This window comes from Sinohyriopsis cumingii, unplaced genomic scaffold (genome assembly GCF_028554795.1).
Source record: "Sinohyriopsis cumingii isolate HCF-2022 unplaced genomic scaffold, ASM2855479v2 utg000160l, whole genome shotgun sequence".
In the NCBI taxonomy this organism is placed as follows: Eukaryota; Metazoa; Mollusca; class Bivalvia; order Unionida; family Unionidae; genus Sinohyriopsis; species Sinohyriopsis cumingii.
Window position 1 is genome coordinate 9,941,800 of NW_028315873.1, and position 23,345 is coordinate 9,965,144.

At 34.6% G+C, this 23,345-nt stretch overlaps 1 protein-coding gene across 3 annotated transcripts in view; it reads left to right on the forward strand.

Moving 5' to 3' along the window:
• The first annotated feature begins 684 nt into the window (after positions 1–684).
• The window catches only part of LOC149774755 (uncharacterized), a 55,488-nt gene continuing 32,827 nt past the window's right edge, over positions 685–23,345 (forward strand). For 2 of the 3 annotated variants that reach the window (XM_089944877.1, XM_089944876.1), the window contains exons 1-6: positions 685–893; positions 1,989–2,522; positions 7,141–7,247; positions 13,880–14,140; positions 16,131–16,249; positions 18,315–18,481. In XM_089944877.1, coding sequence (XP_089801003.1) covers positions 2,048–2,522; positions 7,141–7,247; positions 13,880–14,140; positions 16,131–16,249; positions 18,315–18,481 — 1,129 coding nt within the window. In that variant the 5' untranslated portion in view covers positions 685–893; positions 1,989–2,047. The remainder of the gene's footprint in view (positions 894–1,988; positions 2,523–7,140; positions 7,248–13,879; positions 14,141–16,130; positions 16,250–18,314; positions 18,482–23,345) is intronic. The other variant, XM_089944875.1, reaches the window with a different exon arrangement.

Consider the following 23,345-nt stretch of genomic DNA (forward strand, 5'->3'; position numbering starts at 1 on the left):
GGTATTTCACTATCAACATACTGCAGAGCAACTATGGAAGGTGTACATGCCTGACATCAATTTCAAGAACAACACAAGCCCAAAACACCTAGTTCACAAATATATCCATATCTGTAAATACTAAACAATAATAGCTGAAAAGTCACACCATAGCCTTAAGTTCAGAAATTTGCCAGGGGCCAATTTACAAAACTGGACCCTGCCACCTGTAGACTATATCAGCTGAAGGTAAAATTTGAAGCAAATAAGAACATAAAAAGAGGAGAATCTTAATTTTGAATCCTATGAGAAATTCATTATGAATGGTTTCATTAAATAAGATCGAGACTAGGTTTGACAATTTCTAATGTGTGTGTGTGCGTGTGTTTATACACAAGCACTCTTCTTCCAATTAAGTGCTTGGCTTCTATACAGACATTGTCGCACTGTGGTGAACTATGTACAATGTGAGGGAAGGCTCAAATCACTAGGTACTTCATGTTGCAGTATTAAAAAGCATTTTACCCTACCCTGGTGATTTGTAATGATCATAATTTTTAAACAAAGCCAACAAGAATTTGATATGGTCCTCCTGACTCTGTGAATAATCATTATTATATTAATCATAATTTTTGAACAAAGCCAACAAGAATTTGATATGGTCCTCCTGACTCTGTGAATAATCATTATTGGTTGCCAGTTGTGTGTAATATTCCTAAGCATTTGACTTTTGTTACACTCTTAGTCGACATCAAAACATGCTAAACAGTGCCGTTAGTTAGTCTGTAAGACCCATACCCACCCACCCCCCGAAGAAAAATATTGCGTGATGTGTCTTACATTGGAGGACTACGCTACCATGGTGATCTGTAATGGTCATACATTTTAAACAAGGCCATCAAGAATTTGATATGGTACAAAACGTTTTCCTCCTGCCTCTGTGAATGATTACATGAAGATTATGTGCTAAATATACCCCAGAATTATGCATAAAACATTATTTCTGTAAAGCAGTATTATTTTATATACAGGAAGAGTAAAGCAATATTTTTTTTTTATTCCAGATTAAAGAAGTTTTAATTATGACAGAAGAATTAATTTTTATTTATGTTGAGTATCTTATGATAAAACGTATGTGCATCACATGTTAACATGTAGCAAGCATCATTCTTGCAATCGTCCTTCTTTTTGATAGATTTGGTCATGTTTTGGATGGAATTTTGCTTGGGTAAGATTTGAATGTGTCCAGAATTTTAACAATACTGGACTTTTCATATACTTTTGACATTTTAATATCCTGTTCTGTTATTAAAGTGAATATTGATGTAACACAGAGGTCTCATAGTGTAATTTGTGTATCCTAAAATTTGTACTAAATTATTGGAGACAGTGGCTGCACCATCTTCATGGAATTTAGGCATTCGAAGGTTAAAGTCAACATGACGAACCTAATAATGACCTTGTTTTTCTTTGTAAACTTTATTCTTGATCTCTGTGGAATGCGAGTAACTTTCTTCACTGGTTAGAAAATCTACAGTAAAAGTCAGGGAATAAATAATAACATTATTTTCTGCTTAGATTGTAACGATGCTGCTTTCTGTTTATTACAAGTAACTTTCGGAAAAAAAGATACTATTTACTTAGGGACAGTGAGCTGCAATAACAGCTTAATGACTCAGTTTGTGTTGTGATACCTTAAAGCACAGGAAAAACAATGGAGAAATCATCAAAACTATTTCATTGAAAAGGTGGAGAAATATTTTTTTTTTTAACTGTTACAAAGTAATAATGAAATCCAGGGATATATGCATTCTGTGGGCCATTGTTTTGTCTTAGATTTTATTGTTATTTTCTAGAAATATGCAGCATTGGTGTCTTTCATTTGAATAAAAGATCATTAAAAAATCCTACTGGGATGGTACATGTGCCCAGTTTGCTGTTTAAATTTCATTGATAACTTCATTGCTTGATGCAACTTAAAATTCAGCTTTATTTGCTTATTTATTCAGATTCTGAACAGGATTATCGATTACTGCGCCTTGCGAGAGTCTTGAATGAGCAGCAATCAATGAAGGACAAGGCCACTCGTGAGGAACAGGTGACAATTCCTCCTCAAGGAGAGACAACTCATATGAGCCATGAAGTGGCTCATATTGCTGTTGAAGGCGAGGAATCAGAAGTACTATACATCCGTTCTCCTCAGCATGATGTTGGCCTAGATCTTTCATCTACTGCTAGTCAGCAAGAAGAATCCCCCCCAGCATTAGCTCAGATGGCACCCATTCAGCCAGAAACAAACATGATAGCCATGCTAAAATTGTTGCAGGAAAATGTTTATAAACTGAAACAAGATACAGACACAACTTCACCACTGACAATGTGGGACTTTGCAGGCCAGTTCGCCTTTTACACGACACACCAGACATTCCTGACAAGACGAGCCATCTACCTCTTGGTTTCAGATATAAGCAAAGAGCTCGCTGATTTTGTAGCTGATGAGTGTTACTTTGATAGTGTTGGAATAATGAAGTGCAAAGTTCATGGTGAGTTCTACTACTACTCTGCCTGACTTAAATAATAAAACTTTTATGTTCTTAGTTATTTTATACAATAATGCAAAGTCAGCACAGTTTTATTTCCCAAGAGGAAAGAAGAGACAATAGAAAGTAAAGAAAAACTTGTCAATCCAGGCTTAGTTGAACCTTGGCATGGCAGTTGCTTTGGCATCCATGTGCTTTCCTTTTAATTCCATGAAATTGTTCCACCTTCTTTGCATATGGAATTTAACTTCATTTTGCATTTATCTTTATCTAGATAAAAAATGTAAATTATACATAACAAGTATTAATTGAGCTATTGGAAACAATTTGGGAGACAAATTAGATTTGTTCCTATCTAGGAAAAGCCATGAAATTCTGAGAAAAGGTTGTGGTGGGATGAGGGGCACTGCTGGACATTTTAAGCCAACACTTGATGAAAGAAAAAAAAAATACATAATTGGGTCCTAATTGAATATCTTGTTTCAGGTTTAATACCATTGTTTAGTGCATGAGATAAACATGGTGGCCAGTATAAATGGTGGCAGAAGAACCCAGTAAAGTCCCAGTAAGAAACACTGACCCATAGGAAGCTGATTATAATTTAGTGAATTTTTACTGGAATTTTCAGGGTTGTAGGACTCTCCATTCAGTTCAGATACAGCATGAATCATTTGTTTGATAGCCCTAAATATATTTGTACAGTCAATTCATGTGCTCAGGCAATTTGAATAGTAAAGTAGTAGTTACATCTTGGTCCAACTCTATATCAGTGTACTTTCCTATGTGGAAGATAAGAAGATCTTTGTAAATATTGGAGGAAGGTAATAAATCCAATCTCTCCGAGCTTCCAACTAGTCTGTAAATTTAATGAAAATTTATTGCAAAAAGTCACTGCTATTATAAGGTAGTTGACACTAGGAACATGTTGTTAAGCATTATTATCAATAGCAACCCTTGCCCACCCCATCTTTGAAGTGATTGTTACTGTCAGTCCTTGCTAAATATTTAGAAATCTATGAATTTTCAACGTAGAATCCCATCTTATAAGTGGGTTTGAAAATGTATCAAACATACCTGTCCATAATCAGATTATATTGAAAGTCGATGTTTGGACACCAACCAGACACAGGCAGGCTTCATCAAAACCACTTCTCCTACTCATTGTCCAGTGCCAAGGAAATTTGACTACTTATCCCTGAATCAAGTAGATGCAAGTAGGAATGTTGAGAATAGCTGTGAATTTTAAACCTTAAGCAAGCTTTGAAGCTTAGTGTTACTTAACATATGGCATATATAAATTATGCCAATTTGTCAGTCCAGAACAGGTCACAAAGAAAGTTGCATTTTACACATGCATGTGTTGCAGACTTGTCACCAATATTGGTTTCTGGTCATGAACGTATTGTATTCAGAGTGATGACAGTATATGAAGATCTCTTCTAGTATCAAGCTTGTATTGAGTGCCAGTGTTTATTTTAGTAACAGTGTAATTAGTATTGTGACAAATCTACTGTGTTGAGTAAAGTGATAAACTGACTTCGACAAGTATCTATGGAGACTCATTTGCCCCCAAGGCATGCTTTATCAACCAAAATGATTTTAACATTAGAAGAAATGAATTGCATCCAGGAAAACACCAGTAAATTTTTATTTCAAGTATTGTGTAAACCTTATATACAGTCTCTTTGTATAACTAATTTTTACACTACAATATTTGAACTTATTGCAATATAGCCTCTGAAATATAGAATTGAAATATTTAAAGGGGATATATTTTGTTGAAAGAGCAGTATTATATTTGACTATTACGGAAATTTGAAACTTAAAACATGGCCCTTTGTATGCCCACTGTAAAGTGGAGAGCAATTTATTATCACACTGTCCATCTGTCAGAGCATCTTTTTGTTCCAAGTTCACATATATCACATTAAATATCGAGTCCATCACCTTCTGCATCTTGAATTTTGGCTTAAAGGTCAAGGTCACTGATTCAGGGAAGACAGCTGTCTCCTTAAAATAACTCAGGTTTTCTGAAATATATAGTTATAAAATATTGTGGATAGCTTGCATGAAGGATAAAAAAGGACTTTTATTAATATTGAAATTAAAAGGTCAGTGTTATTAAAGTACAATAATGGTTTCCACGCAATAACTTGAGTTTGCTACCATATACGGCATCAATTTTAAGCCCAAGTGCTTCAAGAAAAAACTAGAAAATAATAGTTTCCTCTCAATAATTTGTGTTCTTTCTGATTTTCTGTGACCACGTTATGTAGATGGTTTATACTTGGAGTGGGAAAACCCTGCTACTGATTTGAACCCAATAGATCAAAGGTCAAAATCACTGAGACTGAAAGAATAAAAATGTTATTTTGCACTTTGGCATAAACTTTACATCACATCCTTCAAACAACAGCTGTAGATGGCATGCACTGGGTGTCAAGTAATAACATGGACCAAACTCATTAGGGTAAGGAAAAAGTTAATTGATACTGGGATCTAAAGATCAAAGGTCAGAGCTATTGTTACTGAAAAAAGTGAATAGATTTTGCACTAAAGTATACATACACACACACGCACAGGGTTCCCACGCTACCAGGAAATCGGGAAAAAGTCGGGAGAAATTATAATTTTTTTCCTCAGCATGAAAAGTTTTTGAATTGCACAAATATTAACGAAAGTTTGGGGAAAACATGGGAATTTTCTGCCATCGCTTGATGCCTGAAACAATCATGTATTTGAGTTGCAACTAAACTGATCGCGAGTTAATTTATCGAGTTCTAGCCTGAATATTCGGAGTGTGCGGTATGGATCGTTTGGTTGCTTGCAATAAACATATATGCTCAGTCAGTCCTAATGCTGAGTGGATTAGACTTTTATTTTCAAAGTCAGCTTGATTTCCATATCTTCCCTTACATGGAAGGTATGAATACCAGTCTAGCATCACAAGAGGCCAACGTGGTGGTGGCAAAGCATAGCCGCTTACCAGATGGCCTAGCAATATTTAAATCTTGTTGGAAAATATTAAAAGAAAGTTGTATACTGGTTGTAATAAAAATACAAAAATGAAAGAACACAAAATTTTCCATGTTTATGTATACCAAGAACAACTTCTGGAGTTTTGTTGTATCACGTGACTACCACGTTGACATCTGCTTTCTGCTTGATAAATCAGACTGGCTGTATTGCTGGTTTTTACAAAAGGTATCTGACTTTCATTTAATGTAATTGAATTTCTGTACAGCAACATTAGAAAGGAGTTTGTTGTTGATATCACATGATTATTGGACTTCCGATGTTGTCATTTGAGATTTGTCAAGTTTTATGACTAGTAACGTAAATGGTGAGTACTGGGTCAGGTTTTATTTATGCCATAGTCTTGTCTTTCAGCGGATTAAAGACATAACGATTATAATACTTGCTATTTCTGAGAAAATACATTATTTTCCCATTCATTTCGTGCAGGTATAAGTTGATGTAACATAAGTTTAAATGTTCTAGGCTCTCTGGTAAGCTACTACCATATGTCACTATGGCACGGTGGCAGCAAATTCAAAATTTCTATATGCAATTGCAATGATCCAATGCCCCAACCTAAATGCCCAAATATGAAAATTGGATGGTAATATTTGGAGAAAACCCGGATTAGAAAATGGACTGCCATTTGTTTTAAGTGAAATTTTTTGTCCAGATTGTTGACTCTCAGAGCTGAAATGAGGAATTGTCATCCCTTGTATTATATATCAGAAACAATATTTTATTGGCCCCTGTATCAACACAGGTTTGGGGACTGCTTTAATGAATTACAAGACAAATTGATTTGACAGAAAATTCAGTCCTTGTTTATTCAAAAGTGCATAATTTTTAAGGTCTTTTGTCAAAATTTAAATCAATCATGATGGATTGTTAACCAGATCGTCTTAAAGAGATTAGGTTGTTTGAAAAATCTTGTTTGGGGTTTTATTGGCACAGATAAATTCATGGTTAAACTGTTTTCGTTGCAAGACAAGATTCTAATTATTTGCATGTATTGTTTTTTATACTATAGTAGGAAATGTTTACTTGCTATAAAATGCAAATATATATATTGCTATAGAATTCTTTAGAATTTAAGGTTTGATAGGAAACAAAACTAATTTTATGTTCATTATGTTGTTCCCACATAGCAGCATGATGCAGGTGAGCGAGATAAAGTTAGAATTTTTATTCTGTAGATTGAATTGGCTTTATATGACAATTTATAGGAATATAATCAAACTTGTTTCATACGATACCTTTTGTGGTTTTGTACATGATCGTCTGTTCCGACTTAGATGCTTTGAAGAGTCTTGAAAGAGAAACATCTTTAGATTTAGAAAATGCATGTTTTATAATCTAAAATTTATTTAATTCCAATCACTTATGGTCATATGCAAACCTTGAAAAAATGTATTTCATCCTGTAAAAACCCTGGAAATATAGCTTTAGAAAATCATGGAAATCACACATATATATATATATATATATATATATATATATATATATATATATATCAGCAGTTAAATGACTTGGGGTGGGTGCATATGTTCCATTGACACTACTCTTGTTTATAATTTATTTTCAGAACTGAATGTATTTTCAGAACTGAATGAAGTTTGGCTAAACTCTATACACTCCTGTGCAACAGCATCAGAAGTCAGCATCCCCCCTGTGATTTTGGTGGGAACACATGTGGATAAAGTTTCACAGGTACAAATTATGGTTATGGACATTAATGTCAGATGTGTTAGATTTTTCCTCCTCTGCCTGTTTAGCTCTATTGGTCATAGACCAGAAGATCAACTGGTATGGCCTGTTGTCAAAAGTTCGTCTGTCCATTAGCATACAGTTGTTATCATGACTCATTTAAACTGCTTGGAGGATTGCTATAAAATTTTACACATGCATTTATCTCATGGTCTGGTTGATCCTAAATGGAAATGATGCCTGTTGGACATACAGCATGGCCGTTTGAAAATCTAGCTATTACTATTTCTACTGAATGGATGTTAATATCATAATGGGCTTTTCAATAATCAGTTTCTTATCATGTTGGTAAAAAATTAAAAATAGTGCCGATCTTATGGCCATTATGGCAGCAATAGCAATCAGCTTGAAAATTGCTGTCACCATTCTAAATGGAAAGTCATGATCAACATGGAATATTAATGAAAAATGGCACTTAATGGAAATGATGCCAGTCTGAAAGTCAGTATTGCTGCCATGGTGGCCATCTGCAAGATCTTGCTTTCACTATTCGTTCAGAATGGATAGTATCCAGACATAAGGTTTTCATTTTAAGATTTATTATCGTGTCTAGTCGATCTCATGTAAAACTGGTGCCCATCTGATATCCACTGTGACTGTTTTGGGAGCTATCTTTAAAATCTTGTTCTCTCTACTCCCCTTGAAAAGTAGTAGCTTGTTGTTGTTGTTGTAGGGTTTAATGCCATTTTTCAACACAACATAGGCTATACATGGATGCCAGTATAAATGGTTGAGGAAGAACCTGGGAAGACCCTGGAAAGAACCACTGACCCACGAGAAGCTGCTAGCAAGCCTTCTCACATACCCACATTTGCAGAACCTGAGACTCGAGCATATGCAGACAAAGGTGAGATGGCAGTGATCCGTAACACTGAGCACTTCAGGCCACTTGGTGCCCCCACTTTGAAACGAAGGTCATATTGACATGGGGTTGTTTATATTTCTTTTTAGCGCACATGTATCCAATCTGACTCAAATGTTGTTACAAATCTGTTTAATTGGGAAGTCTTTTCAGTATGGGGTTTTCACTAGAAGACTTGGTGTATACACCTCTCCCTCGATAACTCACGCACAACGGGGTCCAAAAACATAGACCGCACTAGAAGCAAGGGTGCAAGTTACTGAGAGACCTCCCAGAATTCAGCTAGACAAAGACATCTGGAGAACCACGGGGTTGAGGGGGGAACTGGACTGTTTGCTGTTTGAATTCTCATTTTAAAATCTTGTCGAGAATAATTGTCGATAAATCGCTTTTTTCTGATGTTCTTTGTTATTCTTTATAAATCACATTTATTTTCAAAATGTCCAACATCTTAAAGATTGATAACATTTCCAACTGGTTTCAACAACCAACATGGTATGTGAAAACATTCATGAGTTACGTCATGACTTTTTGATTTTATTTTTAGTCTGGTTCACGGAGTGGTTTATGATACCTTTTTTGAAACAAGTAGTTTTCGAAGCCAGGAACCAGACTAATTGGTGAATCAGTTAATACACTAATAAAAAAAATCCTTTTTTTTATAAAATAAATGCAATATTTTGTGAGACAACTGTCGAGGTTGAAACTGAACTTTTTAATTGTTCAGTTAGTTTAATATTGATGCTGTGAATTTATTACAAGTAACAGCGAAACTTCTTATCATCCTTTTGCATATCTCTATGTGTGAGTTCAGGAATTCTCTGAAGCTTGTTTTCTCCACAATGGTCCATATCATTAAAACAATGCACTTTTTTACTAAGTACTCATTTCGCTTGGTTGCCTTGCTATCTTTGATCACAGTTATAATTGAGTAGGTTAATGTAAGGTAGTTTAATTAGATTATGTACACAATAACGTTTATAACAGTGTTCAAATGATCAACTGAATTAAGTTTCTTGTCATACGACCGAAGGCGCTGGTTCTTAAGCATGTAGGATTTGTATGCCTTTTAAATTTGTTGTTTATTCCACATCCTTTATTAGATTCCAAAGACGTAATCAAATGATAATAGAAAAGGAGGGCAGCTTTTTATTTATTGCAAAAATGCAACAAATGTTTTCGCTATTCTGATATAAAAACACGGTTGGCACTTAACTAGGTTCTCATAGAAATGCTTAGATTGAAACATTTTATATTTAATTACAGCAGGACACATTTAATTTATGATGAACTAGAACACAAATTTCAATTGATGCAAACAATTATTTAATTTGCATTTATTTATCAAAGGACTGTCTCCACTAGGCATAAGTGACATTTTCATTCATAAAAATTTCCTTGAGTATCGATAATTACAGTGTAGAAAGAATGTCATTTAGAAAAAAGTGTGACAAATTGTGTGACTTCTTTTTAAAGCTGATATTTCATATTGTTGATGAAAATTTCCAGGTCCTCTCTACCATATTCAATGATAAAACGAGCAATATATCAGTTTCCATTACCAATTTTGATCATGATTTTGTTCAAGTTCAACAAATAGGAATAGATGTTTTGGTATTTTCTGGTTTAAAAAATGGGATGTACGCCTGATCCCATGCTATAAGCGGGTTCCGGAGTTAACAGGGTGTGAGTTATCAAGGGATTGGAGTAGTTGGACATAAATAAAAAAGATATTGATCTGAAGTCCAATATGGCCATAACTGTGACCATCTTGAAAATAGTATCACTACTCCTTCTGTGTGTACGGTCACATACACATTGAGTTATCAGAAAAAGACTTGCATCCAATAGGGCCTAAGTGAAAATGGTTTTCTTCACAATGCTTATTTTAGAGTTATCTTATAAGAAAGAATGAATAAAGTGACTATATTGAAAATATATCTTTCCAGTATTTTTACAAGGGCCATTTTAAAATTCACTGATTTTGGGTTCTGTTGAACCATGACACATTTAAATTATATTTTGCTGCTGAGATAGAACTTGCCAATACATTGTAATTATGTTTGGCACATTAAAGGTTCAGCCAGGACCAGTTTAAAGGCAACATGCAGAATGTATTAAACGTTGCTACCTGAATTGTACAGGTTGCACATAACGCATTTAAAAAAAAAAAGATATTTTGGGGAAGCCCTACATCCAACCAATGAAAATCATTCTTATGTAACGATAAAAAAATGTCAGTTAAACTAGTATTGATTGCTTCCATTGATTGTATCCATAAAAGATGCTGCTGGTTTCAGTCTTAATTGAAAAATTTCAGCATGCATTACATGTATCTAAATATACTATGTGCCTGTAAGGTACTCAGACAAAATAACTGCTGCCGTTTCAAGTTATAGACTTAAATTTATTTGCCTGCTTTGCTATAGTCGCGTGTCTGTAAGAACAAATTAATGACTAGACAACACGGACAGTATATATCTGTACTCCTGTGTGTGTGTGTGTGTGTATATATATATATATATATATATATATATATATATACTATCATACAGGTTAGAGAGTTTTTAATTTGTACTCTATGGAGATATGAACCCACGTCTATGGGTAAACAGCACCCATCACCTTGCCTGCACACATAAGCCCATATTCCTTCACGACGAAGCACACATCACCAAAAAAATGATGTTACTCAGTCAGTGTTATATGCACTCGTGTGTAGCAGACACATTCTCATGATGGCTTAGTAATTGATTCTCATGTATCTACACAGTCATTCCAGGTTCCTATGAAAGAAATAAAAGTATATAGAATTATTTATTGAAAATTATAAATATACACAAGATTAACGGAAAGTGCTATCCCTGGATTCTATAGAAGAGTGCTTCATAATAGCAGGCAGAATTAATATTTTAATACAAATAACACTATCATACAGGTTAGAGAATTTTTAATTCGTACTCTACTGAGATTCAAACCCAGGTCCACAGAGTACAAATTTCTATGTAAGTTGATATTCCATTTTTATCAGACCCATATATATCTTTGATTAATGTTACACCTTACAGTTTATCTTCACCCACTATCCTCTCACCAGATTGGAAAATTAGAGACTTTTGTTATTCTGATACAAGTGTACATATATGGGGAATAACACTAATTTGGCAATACTTACCAGCTAATGATGAGACATTCATGACTTCAACCTTATTCATGTCTTCAGTTTCAACCCAAGTAAGAGAAGGGTTATATTCCAGATGTTGGAATAGGCCAAGGCATCAGGCTAGGATTGTGTTACTTTATATTTCAAGGCCTGTAATTACTAATTGGTGAAGGGAATGATGTTTTTCGACTGGGACTAGGACCGTGGAAAGATATAATGCAATGCAATGATGTCAGGTATGCGTTAACTTATTACATAGTTAAAGTTAGATCCACCCCACTGGTCAAATAAGCAACAAAAGCAAACTTCAGTTTGTTCAGTTTGGTCTTTGCAAAGCATTGTAGGATCAGCAGATTTTCTGTGTTAACATAGAGGCAGATGCTGGTTCATGCCGATGTGCTAAAATTAATGCATAACAAAACCACTATTTTGAGATGATGAAGCCCTATTTGTAGGAGTAGTAAACAGTAAATCCCAGTGTGAAATACAAAAGAGCTCTGATAAAATTCTACCGCTCCGGTGGCCTAGTGGTTAGAGCATCTGCCTCGGATGCAGGAGGTCATGGGTTCGATCCCCGACCGAGTCATACCAAAGACTTACAAAAAAGGTACTAACAGCTGCCTCGCATGGCGCTCAGCATTAAGAGGTTAGTGTTAGGACTGGTCGGCCCGGTGTCAAGATAATGTGACTGGGTGGGACATCATGCTACATGTCTTTGGCATGATGCCCCAGTGCTAGACATCACTATAAACTGCCACATTGCAGACATCGTAGCGATATGACTGAAAAATTGTTAAAGCTATGTTGAAAATCAAAATCACATCACATCACATAACTGATAGAATTCTTGGACAAAGACATTCACTGGAATTTATTCTGAATTCAAAACTGGAATAATATTTTCTGTGATTCAACAAGAGACTTTTGACACATCTGCACTTCATAGGTTATTACAGACATCATCTCCTTCAATTTCGGATCTCTTCGGGACTTGAACTGAGTTTTATTCAGGACTTTTTATTACTTGTGACTATAATTCTTGGATTATTTTTGGATTTAATCTGCAGTACCATAATGTCATTCTTCCCATTTTTTCACTTTGTATTCTAGAGTAATAAATTATTTGTTAAATTTTACAAAGCTTGTTGTCTTCAATCTTTTCTGTTACTTATTTTAAGAGCATAGACTTGTAACATTATGCACACTATATTTGTGTTAGGGTGTGAGGTCAGAGTCTATTGACTGCAAAAAGTTGGAATTTGCTGCCACTGCCCAGTAGCCAGATGGGGTAGCCACTTAACCATTGGGCCAAGCAAACTTAAACAATGTTACATCAAGTCACACCTGCATGAAGTCAAAAATATGACATGCCAGTCACAGTCTGTAACAGAAACAAAGGATGCATAATTTTCAATATATCTATTGAGTGAACAACTTGGAGAATGTCAGCTTTACCAAGAATGTGGCATTTTGAAACAATATTTTGATATCTTTAATGTCTTACATCACTACTGCATTTACATATGATGTCTGGCTATGTCCAGATTGATTCAATAGTGACAAATTTTGGGTAATTGTTCTTGGAATAAATATGATGAGAATCGTGTCCTTTTAGGTTTCAACAAACAGTATGTAACATTCATTTAATATTTTTGAATTCATGTATAACAACATTAGAAAGGGTTTATTGTTGATATAATGTAACTATTGCGATCTCTTATGTCATGGGCATGAAGGTTGCGAGGTTTGTGTAGTCATGTTTTGAAAGGGACAGTGACATTTATTTCTGCGTGATGCAACTGTAAAGAGCAAGGGATAAAGTAGAGGAAAACATATTGCATTTAACAGTTAGTCCAGACAAACAGACAAAGAGGTTGATATTAGATCTTCATATTTAAAGACAGGTCACTCCATTCTCCAACATTTCGTCCTTATCATAATTTTGCATAGTTACATATATTTGATTACTATCAAAGTAGCAGAACCAAACAGCCACTCTGCAGGGGTTACAGAAGAGTTTGTCTTGGGTCGTTTCACTGTATACAAAAGATATAGCCAGTCTTCAGGATTTACAGATGTATCAATCAGGGAAGTTTTACCATATACAAATTTAAAACTATTTTAATTAGCTTACAGTAATCTAACTTGAGGTTCATAAAATGACTGGGTAGATGATACAGGAAGTAAAAGAAAAAAAAAAGAACTTTAAAGATATGTATTAAAATCATTGAATAAAATGTTCCTACTATCACAAAGACCTGATGGCTTAATATAAATTATATGTTGGATAGAATCATAGGAGTATGTTATTTAATAATGTTTTGTATTGAAGAGAAATTTTAAAGTAGATTATGACAAAAATATAATTTATGGTACAGATCATGTTATCAACTGTATTACTAAAACTAATATCAGTTCATTGTGCCAATGATTGAAAATACAGAAATTCGGATGAATGAACATGGAAGCTTTATAAATATTGCTTTTATTCATAAACTATGTGATTTTGCCATTTCACACTTTGTGCCAATTTACTCCCTATAATTCCAGAGCAACCAGGCTGAGGTACATGCGATCTGTGAGAGATACTTCAAAGCCATCCGCATTTATCTTGGTGACAAACCGACCAGGTTTCACTTGGTTGATGAGGACTTTGCCATTGACAACACTGTTGCAGACAGCAAATTGGAGAATTTGAAGAGGAAAATTGTAGAGGTGGCATCACAACAGCCATACTGGGGTGAGAAAATACCTGCAAGGTGGATTCCTCTGGAACAGGAGTTGATGAAGCTGAGAGCAGCTGGAGTGAAGGTACACATTTTACATACATGATTTAAAACATTATTTGAAAATACTTTGTTTTGTGTTAGAGGAATAATTCATATTCAGTCATCTGTGATAGATTTACAAGGGTAAAGAAGCCCACTCTTTATTCAAAACAACTTTTCATGGGTTTTTAACATAAAGAGATTTATCAACAGTTTTTACATACTTCATGTGTGAAATAGAGAGACTTATTGGCAAAACAATTTTAATATTTTTCATTCATATATTTTCACATGTGAAAAATATATCCTTATATTTTCACATCTGAAAATGTAACATACCTGATCATGCCATGCAACAATTGATTGTGTGCCTACAAAAGTTTTACTTGCAGGAAGACTAGTAGTCATTAAGCTAGACGAACTAAATAGAACATGTCATGCATTTCAGGTATGGAAATTAATATTCTAGAAAGAAATTTGATGAGACACCCTTCCAGTCTCTGAAGTTATGCCCCATTACTTCCTTTGACATCAACGATAAAACCACTGTGAGAATTTGCTGAATAGGACTTGCATTTATTTCAGACCGAGTCAGATAGTTTACAAAAAGACAAAAGTGTAATTTACTGTGTCAGATTAAGACAACTTAATCCTGCTACTTTTTTATGTCACATTGTATGATGAAAGTGAAGTGAGTTTGCAAATTTACTAAAAAGGATAAACTTTCACTAGTGGCTTTGCCATTTGTCAAATTATCACTTTGAAATATATCGTTATTAAAGTAGGAAACGAAAATAGGTTATATCATCTATTCAGGTCCATAGTGATCCTTCAGAACCATCAGAACTCTTTAATTCCATGAAAACTAGAAAAAGGCTTAAATTTTAATATTATTCTAGAATTCTTTCAGGAACCCCATGCAACTGAAAACTAATGCAAAAAGTGATTCGAAGTAGTAGATGCTGTATTTGTTTTTTCGTGTTCCACATCCCAAAGCCAACTTGGATTCTCAACAGGCTATCAACATAACAATCTCTGTGAACTTGACAACGACCATTAAGTCATCCTATTAGTTCATGACATAGCTTGGTTTGAAGTTATTTGTACTTTGCAAAATGTTTCAAAGCATACAAGTTATTCCTTTAAAAGTCTTTGCTAGCATGTTCCCAGATAGTAACATTGCTAAAAACGTTTTGTCTGGAAAAGCGTCGTATCTCATCTTGAAGCATCTGACATGACACATGACCATAAACCCTTTTCTTCCAAAATGTAGGTTTTGCAGGGTTTCAATAAAGTCATTCCAGATTAGTATATGTTCAGCTCAGGTTTTAAAATTGGTTTTATGCACATTGTGTTTTGTAAAGTTTTCCTTCATACAATGGTTATTTTCCTCAACATGTCTAGCTTGTGGTCTTTCTTACAATTATATCATTATGACTTAATTTTAATGATTCACTGATTTACACAATGATTTTGAAATGTATCAACAGTACCTATGGTAGCCATACAGAGAGAGAGAGAGAGAGAGAGAGAGAGAGTATTTAATATGATGAAAATTGACAGCTTAAATTGCAGTTATCATGAGGCACAAATGCATGTTGAGTTGGTATCATGTGAGCATCACTGAAAGCAAATTTCAAGTCAGTGACAATGTAGAGTGTTTTTTTTTTTCTAGCTGGGAATGCTTGTTTTTCCACATGCATGTAATATGTGAGAAATCTGAAAATGATTCTACATCATAATCACATGTAACTGACTTATATTTAAAATATGCATATACGATGATGCATTTGTACAGCTTCCATGTAACTGAATTGTGTTACATTAAATTTATGTATTGGTAATACTATATATTTGAGTTACTGTTCAGTTAATTGTAAAAGAAAATAATGTTATATGAGTGTAGATCTTGCGATATCATTCACATACAAATATGAAGATCATGACAGAAACATATATTTCTACAACGAAAACAGCATCAAATTAATGTAGAATACGATCCTATACATGATTGTCTTTCTTTGTGTCTGCAGGTGATTCCTCTAAGCTTACTGACAGAATTGAACCAGACAGGTGGTATTCCAATATCCATAGATGAGCTGGATTTATTTCTTAGGTTCCAGCATGATATTGGGACAGTCCTTTATTTCAGGTGAGAATGGAATTGTTTTCCTCTCTGAAGAAATAAAAGTATTATTTTCGTATTAAAGGGAGATAACTGTGTGAGAATGGAGATGATAGTGATTTAGCTTTATGCAGACAAGACATATCAATTTCTACTATGAGTGAAAGGCTGGATGCATGTAATTATTTATGTCTCTGACAATTCAGGACTGGTCTGTTTTATTCTTCCTTGTTTTCATTTAGGAAGAACTTTATTTTGGTGCATGTTTGACATTTATCAAAATTCCATGAAAAATTAATCAGTCAGATTGCTTTTGGGGGATGTGTTTTAGATCAGTTCCTTGGAAAGGTAATCGGTCTCACTATTTTTGGTCATGAGCATGCTAATTGCCTCTGACATTCTGGCAATGTCTTTTTGTCACCAAATATAAATAGAGCTTCTTTGACATGAAAGCTTGGTGATTTCAAGCTATTACATAAATTTCATTGATACATGACATCAGAGTTTACATTTGCATCTAGGTTTTCTGTAAATAATGTTTTGATTCAGTTTTCCAAAGATGTAGCTGTTTATTCTGGCTGATTCTATTGTCTGAGCATCTTAGACTTTTTCTTAAATACTTCAACAAATTATTCCAGTTGGTTCAGATTTTAAAGAAGCTCTCCAATAAACATTTTTATAAGGATTCCCTGTTAATACACTGCAGACTATTAAATACAAAACGTCACTTACACGTTTAGTATTATGGGACACTGCATCCTATTAAATACAAAATAGTATGTAAACATTGACATCATATGTCTTATTGGAACACTGCAGACTATTAAATACAACACAGCACTTACACATTGACATGAAATATATTAGTGGAACACTGCATACTATTAAATACAAAGCCAAGTCTGCACTGACATAAAATGTATTAGTGGAACACTGCAGACTATTAAATACAACAGTTCACTTTCTATATCGGCTTGAAATCTATTACTGGAAGATTGATATTATTAAATACAATAACACGTCTAAATTGTGATGAAATGTATTACTGGAATACTTTGCAAGTTATTGACATGTGAAAATAGGAATATTCCCAATGCAGCCTGTTTTGCAGATTCAGCACACACTTGGACCTAATGTTGCTTGAGTATGAGACACACATATCTTGCACTTGCTTACATCAGAAAGGGACCGTTCAGTGGCCTTGTGGTTATAGCATCCACCTCAGATGCAGGAGGTCATGGGTTCGATCCCTGGCCAACTCATACCAGAGACTTACAAAAATAGTACTAACAGCTGCCTTGCTTGGTATTTAGCATTAAGATCCTAGTGTTAGGACTGGTCAGCTTGGTGTCAGGATAATGTGACTGGGTGGAACATCATGCTACATGTCTGCAGCATGATGCCCCAGTGCTAGACATCAGTGTAAACTGTCACAGTGCAGACATTGTAACGATATGACTAAAAACTTGTTAAAGCTACATTAAAAATCCAAATCACACACACACACCAAAATTGGTGAACATTGACCACAGTGCATGCCGTGTCATTGGACTACTGTTTTTCAGCTTAAATATTTTGATAAATATGCTACTAGAGGAAATCATGGAACAAAATGTTGTTTATATAAAATGCATTCTATCAATGTGATTTATGAATTCTCACTCTTAACAATTTGTTTATTTGCATTGTAAATAATTATTTCTTTGTTGCTCATCTTGCATGAAAACCTCTTTATTATCTGCTCTAAAGGTTAATTTTCCTGAGGATTTTGAGTATTTCTGACTTTATCAGTTTTCTGCCTTTAATTTAGCTCTGTAAAGTTGGGATTTATTTGCATACATACAGATACACATATACATACTTATGTTGGACTGTATTGTAAATATTTACTTGGAATATGCAGTTGACCTTTATTATTATGTGATACAAAGCATCAAGATCACTCTCTCCTAAGGTCAGATTGATGAGTTGCTAGTGATTTAGTTATGATGAAAATATATAAATCAGCAACAGAAACAGTAGTAGATACATTTTAGAACCAGGTGCTGTATATAGATTATTTTGTTACATAATCTTTACCTTCCATCTGCAGCATGGATGTACTGAGGAATAAGATTATATTGGACCCAAAGTGGTTGATTGATGCCCTTAAATCTCTCATCACTGCTGATGACATGTTCATCCTGAGAAACAACAAAGCTGTCTCAGACAAGTGGATTGAATTTAAGATGAAGGGAAAGCTTTCTCAGGAATTAATTGGTTTGTAAATTTCTTATTTTGTTTAAACTATTTTGTAAAATATTACATTCACTCTAAGCCTATTCTAAACTGATTGTGACAGATGTATTTTATTTAACATTAACTGTGTAGAAATTTACTATTTACAAAAACTTAGCATTTTAACATTTATCCATCCATTATAGTACCCAATCATATTAACATTAAAAATTACTTTTGCTTTCACCAGAATTAAGCCCTCCCATTTGACTTGAAAACAATGCTATTACCTCATATAAACAAAAGGAAGTAACTCTTGCATATTACTTCCTCTTACCCAACTAGGCTCTGTTCCTTATATTATGTATCATTAGTATTAACTCCAAAAGTCTTTTTGGGGCACAGTAAGTCAAACAATCATCGCATATAATGCAGAATTCATTTTTTGTATTTTTGTCGATAGAATCCGATATTTTGTGCAAATAAATTTGTTACTATTTCATTTGAAATTTCTTTATATCAATAGCATCATAATACCAGCTATGCACCACAATCGAGCTGTTCTTGTTCATACCTTTGACTATTCGCACACATTATCTCATTATTATGATACACTTATAAGATATTGTCAGTATGTATTTAATTACCCTTTTGTTCTTGCTAAGTTCATTGATACCTATTTTCACTTTCCATTAGTCGACTATCGTTTATGTATGACCTCTCATGGACACATACAATCATCACATTGTATTTACGCCTGATATGTTTTGCTCATAATATTCTGGCATGGTCTAGGACAAAATGGATTCTATATGCAAAGAAATGCAGGTGTTTCAGAAACTTTTTTGGTGACAGTAGACATTATGAATCGTGACTTGCCTGCACTAAATAGACAGAAGACATGGTCAAGTTTTCTAATGGGCAAGAAAATAGGGTCAGTCCAAAAGTAGTGAACAAGACATGTAAAGTGTACACCTTTCCTTTGGCTCTTTATCAGTTTTATTGAGGAAGCAGGAATGACTCCCACTCCAAATGTTAAACTGCATGATACAGAAGACACATTGCTGGTAACACCGATAGAGATCCAGAATAAAGGGTGTTGAATATGATTCATAAAGCTTTGTCAAAAAGAACATCGACAAGCCAATACAACAAAGTTGCATTATGCAAATCTAGGCTACCCATTTGTTACAAGTCCACCAATGCCCCCATGCATAATATATTCAATGCAGCCAGTTAATAAGGTTGAAGATGACATATGTACATCCTTCAGAGCTTTTCACCAGTCTTTGAGTTATGGCTGGTAGTCATTTTGTTGAAGCACGGGCCACCTTTTCGCTTTATTGCTACAGGTTGCACAATTGCACAGTAACACCTATTGTATGGAAGTGCCTAGCCTTGTCAAAGATTCACTGCATCAATATGTAACCCACTCAATGGTACAATGTTTCCAGGTAGGTTTTTAACTACTTTAAAATTTGTGTATTATTTAGTTTATATTCTCTCTCTGGATCTGGCCTTTCACATGGCGTACCAGTTGGTAGAGAAGACCAAGTACAATCATGATTGGGATGCGGTCAGTCACATCTCCAACGTCATAAATAGGGTGGCACATCACACTAATTCTAAAGTCCTATCACTTGTTTTTTTCTGATACTAGATAAATGTACTCTTGCTGGTAGGTGAGCATGCAGAACAAAAACATAATAAATACATAATAAATATCAAAAGAAAAATCGACTAAAAACATCCAAACCGCTGTCATACACAGACAGTGAACCAAGTAGTTTGGAATCATGTTCGTGATTCATTATGATTCAGTCAAAATATGCATATAGGGTGCTTGTTGTACTAGCTTCATTTATAGTCGAAAAGACTGTACTTAGGTTAGTCAGCACACAGAAAATAGTGAAAAAGTGAAATCAGGTTTGCTTGTAGAGTGTGAGCAAAGAGTACATACTGAAAATATGAAAATATCCAGGAAATTGAGACTTTCCATGATCTTCCAGTAGTATCTTTTGCACACACTTCACTGAACTCATCTAACTCATCCAAGGATGTGATTCTTCATTGTAAACTGGATTGAGTCAATGACACGGAAATAAGTGAAGGCCTGAAGAACCAATGTGTCACTATCATTTGCCCAAACCCTATGAAATTTGTCAGAAATTTGCTGGACACTGACTCCATCTTACTCACCTGGAAACGTGAGAATATTTAAATGGTGAAATATGCTCAAATATCCATTTTCCAGAGGCTAGAAAGATGGTAGAATGTATAACTCCCAGTGTCATGGCACGTTTTCCTCAACTGTTGCAGAGACAAGTCAAAAGATAACAAAGGGTGCACACACTCAGAGAAGTCTACCAGATGAAACCGAATCTTCAAGTATTTATCATCGTGGGCTTGAGAAAAAAACACAATCTCTGCACAGGCAGCATTCATTGATGCCCCAATGCCCAAATTACCAAATAAGAAAAAGAAATGGAACCCTAACAGGCAGCACAAGGGGTCTGATGACCTTATAAACCTGCATAATATTTTTTGCAACTTTCAGGACATGGATGCAGAATAAAAACGCAACCTGCTCTCAAGTTGACTTAAAATTACCCCTTTTCGAAACACCTTTGCAGAAAATGCTGACCGAGCCTCAGGAGGAGCTTTCTTTGTTGTGAACAACATTGCTTATCTTAATGTCCTTCCTTTGACTATACATTTACAAACCATTATTTTAGGTGATACTCGTTATGGAGTGATGAAATTTTATTTCACCTATATACCACCAGGTACCAAGTTACAACCAAGTGAATTTGACCACCTCATTCAATAGCTGCCTATGCCATTTTGTTCTACTTGGGATTTCAATACAAGCATATGAGAATTTGTTTCCCATCTCTTCATTTTGATTATAATTTGAAGGTCAATGTTGACCTTCACAGCTGTGATCACTTCCCAGTCTGTCTAAATAACATTAGCTCTACCATCAATGCACCAATTCCATGGTGGAAATTAATGACGGCAAACATGTCGGGGGTGTGCAAAACATGTCATAACTAGATTGAAAAAATATAGCTTATTAATTGTTCATCCTGTTCAGCATTTTACATCTTTTACCTGATATTGCAACCGAATCCATTCCTAAGTCTGTATCTAACGTTAAAAGAAGCCAGAAGTAATGGTTCACTATTGACTAAAGAAACCATTAGATGGTGCCAAGAAGCATTGAGAAAATTTTATACTCATCAGATGCCCGAAAATTTATGTAGGTACTTAATATTCATGGCATATGCCACACAGTTAAAACTGTAAAAGAGCATCAGAAAAAATCTATCTTCTGCTTTAATGTCTTGTTCCTCTAAAATAAAGTATGGGACATAATCCATAAAATAAATGGTAGAGGAAACAAAATAAATCTTTCTAACATATAAGTTTTAACAATACAGTATTCAACTGCAATCATGACATAGAAGCTGTTCTTGCAGATAACTTTTCTAACTTTTCATCATACATATTCATCAGGTGTCAAAGTCAGGAAGGTCAAAGGGAGAAGAAACATTTAAAATTCACATCAAATAATTCAGACCAATATAATCAACCCTTTTCACTTTTGGAACTTATGGATGCAGTAAAAAAAGACCTGTAATACAGCAGCTGGTGCTGAAGAAATACCATTTCTGAAGCACCTTCTGGAACCCTCCCGAATTTCTCCTTTAGAATGTCCAATGATTTGATCACCATTAGTACAGAATAGTGAATGGCTTGCATGAACTGTGTATGAAAGGTCATCCACCCACTTTTATATCAAACATCTTTTCAAATAGGGAATTCATGGTATGGGTGGGACCAACACCTTTTAATATATTCAAGCGAGAGACGAATGTGCCCCTGTTAGTATTTTATCTATTACACAATTTAACATAAAAATTGATTAACATTACTGAGTATTTGGCACCTGGTGTGGATTGCTTGCAATATTTTGATGATTTCCTAATATGTTATCACTTGCATACAATTAGAAGACAATTTCAACAGATTATAAACAAGACTTAGGATAGTGCCACTGTCAAAGGCTTCAAATTCTCAAAATGAAAAACAATATGTGTGCATTTTTGTCAGCCATGAAGACGGTAGGATGATCCTAAACTAATACTAGTCGCAACACCTGTATCAGTAGTTTTAGAAATGTAGTTGTTCAGTATTGTACATGACAGAAAACTCCTCGTCATTCCACGCTTTGAGAACTGACAGTTAAATGCTTGAACGTTTTTGTCGAAACCAATGTAATAGCACACTCTATCTGTGGTGCTGATAGAAAGCTGTTCTTAACCTGAATAGAACCGTTTTTACATCAAGCTGGATTATGGTTGTATTGTTTATGGTTCACCCATAAAATGATACTTCAAAATCCTCGATTAAAATTCTCAAAATGAAAATCAATATGTGCGCATTTCTGTCAGCTATGAAAATGGTAGGATGATCCTAAACTAATACTGGTCACAACACCTGTATCAGTAGCTGTAGAAATATAGTTGTTCAGTATTGTCCTTGATAGAAAAATCATCATCATTCCACACTTTGAGAACTGACAGATAATTGCTTGAACGTTTTTGTCCAACCCAAAGTAATAGCACACTCTATCTGTGGTGCTGATAGAAAGGCTGTTGTTAACCTGGATAGAACCATTTTTAGATCAAGCTGGATTATGGTTGTATTGTTTACAGTTCACCCAGAAAATGATACTTCAAGATCCTCGATTCAATTTACAATCAAGTAATATGACTTGCTCAGTGACACATTCATTTTAAGGTATGCCAGACATTTAAACTCAGCTTTTGCACATGTTTTCCAACCCAAATGCAAAACATTTTATGAAAGAAAATAAACCAAATGTCCTACCTATCTTTGG